General features: G+C 35.1%; 1 protein-coding gene across 1 annotated transcript; it reads right to left on the bottom strand.

The window, feature by feature from the left end:
• Positions 1-394: 394 nt before the first annotated feature.
• LOC120632142 lies at positions 395-1,139 on the bottom strand. The gene is made up of 2 exons (XM_039901947.1): positions 1,037-1,139; positions 395-697 (listed from the first exon to the last, which is right to left on the bottom strand). Exons 1-2 carry the CDS (start codon positions 1,070-1,072, stop codon positions 395-397), a joined length of 339 nt encoding a protein of 112 aa, XP_039757881.1. The 5' UTR covers positions 1,073-1,139.
• Between the last annotated feature and the right edge of the window lie 5,514 nt (positions 1,140-6,653).

Genomic DNA, 6,653 nt, shown 5'->3' with positions numbered 1-6,653 from the left:
GCATTGAGCATTAACTTATATCGCGGTGAAAGTTGTGAACAATACAGGACACTAATATTGTAATGAACATTATTTTATGTCTTTGTTGTTTAACAATTTTTTAAACAATAAAATAAAAATTTAAAAGATATTTCTATAGAACAGAATATACAGGAATAAATAAAATCCTATAATTGTTTCTAGTTATTATAAAGTGTTTAAACCTACGACTAATTTTTATTTCAGCGTGGGTGGGACGAGTACCGTGGCTTAATTTGCTAACTCAGGCCGTAATTTCCAGTGAAATGCCGAAACCTTAATATATTTTACATACGTAAATTTTAATTTAATGTAAGTAACAAAAAAATAGTTCTTTTTATAAATAAAATATTCAATAAAATAACTTAAACCATTATTAACCATCGGTGTCAGTTTCGTCAGATTTTTCTTGTTTAATGTATATTTCCACTAAATTGACTTCATTTTCCTTTTTAGAATGTTTTTTCTTTGATGAAGTAAATTGTGACGTTGGGGAAGGCAGATTCTTTTCTTGTTTCAGTATTCGGGTGACAGTGCCTGTGCTCACACCGGTCGCATCAGCAGTGCGCTGTCGAATATTGCGTAAAGGAGTCAAATCACACTTGTCATTGTTATAAGCTGCCATGAATGCATATTCTTCTTTTAGGAAATGGTAAACCTTGGCGATCATTTCACGACTCTAAAATAGAAATAGAACGTGACTCAGAGCAACGAATTTTTATTTGAAACTAGAAAAACATTTGTTACTGTTAGAGACCTTATTGTAAATTGTAAACTACAATGTTCCTTACGCTCTAAAACAACTAGTGTACGCCGTTGTGAAAAACAGAATGGTATGACTCCCAACACGGAGTATATCCACTCCGAACTTTTAGTTGCATAGCCACTGGGAGCCGTCAAACGAGAGGGAGCGACAATGTTTTCTATACTTAAAGTGCTGAAGGGCAGTTCAAGTTTCTTATTATTAATATTTCAATGGTGTAAATACATATTAAAATGTGTTTAGTAATGAACCGACCTCGCTACGAATGACTTTTCGACGTTTACTTTCCATACTGACGCTACTTAGCTAACGAAACTTGAATAGAAAGTTTCTGTGTACGCGACTTACTTCGACCGTGTCTGGGGCGGTACTGAGCACCTCCGCCACCTCCGCGCTTACACACACATACACAGTCTGTTTTTACACTGGGTTACCACCAGTAAAGCGCGCGTTGCTTCGTAATGTAAAATAACTTGGCTGAAAATAACATCACCTACGCTAAGTCCGTTGGCACCACGTGTAGATAAGTAAATTTAAATATGATAGTAACAATTACCAGTCGAATACAAGAAAGGTCTAACTTTCTACGCAAATGTAGATTCTCACGTGAATCTGAACCTTTAGATATGATTAAACCCGGCTTGTTGCAGGTGTTTTGGGCTACGTCAGTGACTTTGGTCGCCTTCGGATCCCATTCTTTCGAATTTGATCCTGCAGGGAAACTCCCAATAAGCTTAATTAGGAGTTGAACGACTTTAAATTTGTGAATCAATTCGTAAGTGATTGGCAAGTGGCAAGTGTCCACGTTTCGACGCCTTAAGTTTGAACGGAGACACACTGTTTGAACACTTTCGAAAAATTTAATTTATTTATTATTAAATTAAATTTTATTTTTTAACGAAAAATTTTTGCACGCCAATCTTGGCAGGATATATGACACTTATAAAAAATAATTAACACCTATGTAAACATGTTGCATGTACCATATTCAAGCAAAAATAAAAATTGATTGACTGATTGATTTCATTTTCAGGCATTTCCCAAAAACCTTTCAAGCCGTATTATTCTATTGGCTTCTTCATAATGATTGTTTCTTCCAAGTTGGCCTCGTCAAGGTACTTTAAAATTTCGAAAATCGATTTGCCGACGACGCGACGATTGTTTTGGTAGAACCTCCAACAGATCTCGAAGAGAAGCAGAATAGCCTAAGCTGTTTGTTCTGTGTGTTTTCAAATGTGTGCTTTCGAAATAAACGTAGATAAAAATATCATTTTGTTAAATTAATGCTTTGTCCTGATACCTACCCATGATCGCTAAAAATGTTGGTATCTTTTTATTTATAATAATATGTAAATTGTAACTAATATTAAAAATGCGAAAGTTTGTTAGGATGGATACATGTATGGATGTTTGTTACTCTTGCACGCAAAAACTACTATTCCAATTTGACTTAGTTTTGACATGGAGATAGATTATAACCTGGATTAACACATAGGCTGCTCTATCCCGGGAAAATATATGGTTCCGGCAGGATTCATGAAAAACTAAAAAACCGCGTTCAACGAGCAGTGACGATTGTTCGTTCCAACGGTTTTTTCCCCACTTTATCTTTAAATTCAATGGCCTAAGATTGCGGAACGTTAGTCTTGAAATAGAAATACTTTATCATCCGATAAAGTGCACGTTTCGTAGAACGTCCCGCGCATCGTTTTTCATCCCAAATCTCTCAATGAAGAGAGATTAGTCCCATACAAGTTCCATACAAAGACTGCCATAAATTCGTACCTCGCAGCTTTCCGTAAGCACCAACTAAATTACATTTTTTACCTGGCATTGAAGACAGACAATGCGTTTACTTTTCTCCCCATGAAATGTGCCTTTAACAAAGAAGTGTTACTGTTTAGTTACAAAATAAACTGTTGAGGTATAAAACGCCTTATATCGTACGGTTAAAATTGAATTTTGAGTGTCTGATATTTGGTTTAAGGGCGTAATAAAATAAGGACTCTTATCTGTGATATTCTGTGAATCAATTTTTCATTTCTTTTCAAGAGACGATAATATGAATGGACGAGTAAAATATTGCTTGCTGTGCATAATAGAGGTAGAATTTCTGTAAGTAATGTTATAAGTATTTTACTTCGCCCAAGCATAATTACACGTACATTTTTATATAAACAGGTAAGCACCTATTTACATATTGGGAGCCATAGATGCCGCAAGAGAGCTTGTCTATTTTGCTTGCCTGTTTGTATCTGAGTTTAAAGATTATATCACTATGGATGTAACAATCTTATTAGAATTCTTGTTTTATTGCGATGAGCCTTAATAAATGCCGTTTTTCGCCGTAACTAAACGCGATAAAGTGCAACCTGAACTCTGTTTACCCCTTAATTCAGGGCTGAACTAAGTATGAATATTTAAACGTATGGCAAAGAATCCTGAAATAGAAACACGGAGATTAGCTTGCATGCTAAATTACAATAACCTTAAAGCTAATACGGTAAAAAAAAAACTTGATATTCCTACTATAGAAATATCAAGAGGTAATAATCCAGTACGATGCTGGTTTAAATAGATCAGCGATATGGATTTAATACGCTGTTATACTCCTTCCAGGTAAGAAAGTTATCGTTTTAGACTGCTTTCCACGAACGGCCGCTAATGCATGTCTTAGTAAGACATAAATTGACGATTATCGTTTCAAATCAAATAGCCTTTATTTGATTTGAAACGATAATCGTCAATTTTTTTACTGACTAGCCCGCGACTTCGTCTGCGTTTGATTTTGTTTTGTGATGTGGCATTCAATTTTGTTTTGGTTCTAAAAAATTTAAAGTTGAGGAGTTCTGTCCTCTATCTCGAACCACATTCATCAGATCTACACAAATTTTGGGCAATATTAATCGCATATTACAACCTCTATAGTACAAAAATAATTATTTTAATCGGTTATAATTTGTCGGAGTTATGGTGTAAAGTCGTCAAACACTTTCTTCCCCTATCCCAAAGGAACCGAGCTTAATGTCGGGATAAAAAGTATTCTATATTACTTCTAACACTTTTAAGAATATGTGTAAAAAGTTTCATGAGGATCGGTTAAGTAGTTTTTGCGTGAAAGCGTAACAAACAAACTTACATTGACATTTATAATAGTAGGGAGGGATATTATAAGTCTTTCTAGCATTGCAAATTTGACATTGAAAAATTCTCTAATATGAATTACCCAAATGTTGTCTTAGAATTTTCCTTTTTTTTGTATGAAGGTAAGTTCAATTATAGTGTATGTACTAAACTAAAGTATGTGCTTTAGTGTGTATGTATAGGTATCATGAAATGATGTTAAAGTTACTTCTGAACATCGGTAATATCAGCTTGCCCTTCGGCAGAGGCCACCCATAGGTATTGTCATTATTCTTTGTTATTGGCTTTCCTTCAACCAGCAATTTTAGTGAGTTCATCTTTCTGGTGTCCTTTCTTTCTTTTTTGATCATGGGACTACCGCATGGTGACATTAATGGACCATTTATTTATATAGTTTCTTAGTTTTTTTTATGGCACATATGTGTTATACGAAACTTTAGTTTTATTTCTTACTGGCGGACCCTCGCTAAAGACGCATATGCATATGAGTCAATCGAGAAGCTAGAATAGATGTGATGCTAACATCATAGTCATCGTGGCTAGATAGTACCTACTATTATTTTACGTGCTATACATATATCCCTCCTCACTTCGCATTTATAACATTAGAAAGATGGTACGCATGCATTCGATCGTTGTCCCATATTCCTTGCAACTTGCTGTTATTTGTAAAGAGTTATGTCCTTTATCTCCAAAAATATTTATCAGATCTTCATTCAAATTCGACAATACATGCTTCATAGTATACACTTTCAAATAAAAAAAGAATTATTGAAATCGCTTCAAATTTAACGGAGCTATGTAGTAAAATTGATAAAAAATTTCATCCCGTTTCCCGGAGGAAACTTATTGTTTATCGGGATAAAAGGTATTCTATATGTGGACCCGGAATATCAGCTACCATTACACCAAATTTTATTAAAATCCGTTCAGTAGTTTTCACGTGACAAAAAGACAGAAAGACAGACAAAAATTTAATAAAAATCTGTTTTGGACTCAGTATCGATTATAAAGCATCCCCCCGTCAAAATTTTGAAAATATATTAAATGTACAGAATTTTATTTGCTTAAAATGCACATTACTTAGAAAAGTTAGGGGTGCTGGGATTCGAACTCGTCCCCCGGTAAGTGAAGTCGAAGTCTTACGAACTGGGCACTCACTTCGTTATATCTCACTGCCGGTGAGAACGCTTTAAGCATAACATAGCTCACCTGATGGTATGATATCACTTCGCAGGGCATGCAAGGAACACGTCCTGCGACGCGCCGCCTTTTTAGCATCAACCTGACGAAAGTGTTAAGCCTCATGAGCCTGTATTTACACCGGCGACCACGCCCGAAATAATCGACTTACTAGAAACCTACATAAATCCCTACTTATAATATTATAAATGTCAATGTAAGTTTGTTTGTTACGCTTTCACGCAAAACTACTTAACCGATCCTCATGAAACTTTGTACATATATTCTTGTAAGTGTTAGAAGTAATATAGGATACTTTTTATTCGACATTAAGCTCGGTTCCTTTGGGAGAGGGGATGAAAGAGTTTGACGACTTTACACCATAACTCCGACAAATTATAACCGATTTAAATAATTATTTTTGTACTATAGAGGTTATAATATGTGTTTAATTTTGCCAAAACTTTGTGCAGATCTAATGAATGTAGTTGAAGATAGAGGACAGAACTCCTTAGCGGACAGCAGCAAACCCCATATTTAAGGCTTAGCGATACTGAATACTTGAATGCCAATTGAATTCCACATCAACAAAATCAAACGCAGACGAAGTCGCGGGCAACAGCTAGTTAGATATATATCGTCTGATAAAACAACTTTACTTTTAAAACAACTATAACGTCTGATTAAACAATGCTTTTGCAACATAATACCAAGGTAATATTAGATTTACCTTTACCTAAGTTTAAATCATATATTAAGAAACATTTAACCAATCGCGGTTACTACACGATTGATGAATTCCTTAACGACAAGGTTGCTTGGAACCATCCGGCTCCGCTTTCATCTCTCACAGGTTAAAAAAAATGTTTACCTAATGTAAATAGTTGATGTTGGAAAATAGCAACTGCTGAGTTTTTTGCCGGCTCTTCTCAGTGGAATCTGAAAACTACAAACAGACTGACTTGACGTTTCAAAAGTACGAGCTTATAAACGAGGCCTACTGGAAATAAATGAATTTTGAATTATGAATGCTAAGCGGCAGAAATAAGAAAGTTTAAAACCGTTAGATTGCACGTGAATGGGGCTTTTTAGTTTTGCATCGTGACACCAACATATCTGTCGCGTTATGTAAACAACGTCAGAAGCGGAGAGTATTATTTTTTTATCACTCTTGGCAGTAAATATTAATGTGAACGATCGCTATCAGCTAACCCACTTCGCTAACAAGCTCACACACAACAAACTTGATAACTTTGTGTAACATTCGCCGTTACCGCGGAACTAATAAACATTTGATCGTAAAGTTAGTTATTTCACATTCAAACGTATACCTACGTTCACAATGCACAAAATGTTCGATGCATTGTTTATGTGACTGGCTTTTCCAGATAAAAAACTCATAAATGTGTTTGTTTGTTTGTCTTTCCTTCACGTTCTAAAAAAGCTTGATTTTATGTAAAGAGTTAGTTGAAAAAACTTAGTAACATAGGCTTTTTTTACGAACTCCTAGGCACAACGGTGAGCGTTGTGAATTCAATTAGGAGGC

Source organism: Pararge aegeria, chromosome 19 (genome assembly GCF_905163445.1).
Source record: "Pararge aegeria chromosome 19, ilParAegt1.1, whole genome shotgun sequence".
NCBI lineage: Eukaryota > Metazoa > Arthropoda > Insecta > Lepidoptera > Nymphalidae > Pararge > Pararge aegeria.
Note: the sequence above shows the minus strand (reverse complement) of the source record. Positions and strands in the feature narration are given on the sequence as shown.

Coding starts and splice junctions, on each gene's coding strand:
- LOC120632142 (XM_039901947.1), bottom strand. CDS start 1,072: ATGGAAAGTAAACGTCGAAAAGTCATTCGTAGCGAG. Junction 698..1,036: donor GAAAAGTCATTCGTAGCGAG/GTCGGTTCATTA, acceptor TTTCTATTTTAG/AGTCGTGAAATGATCGCCAA.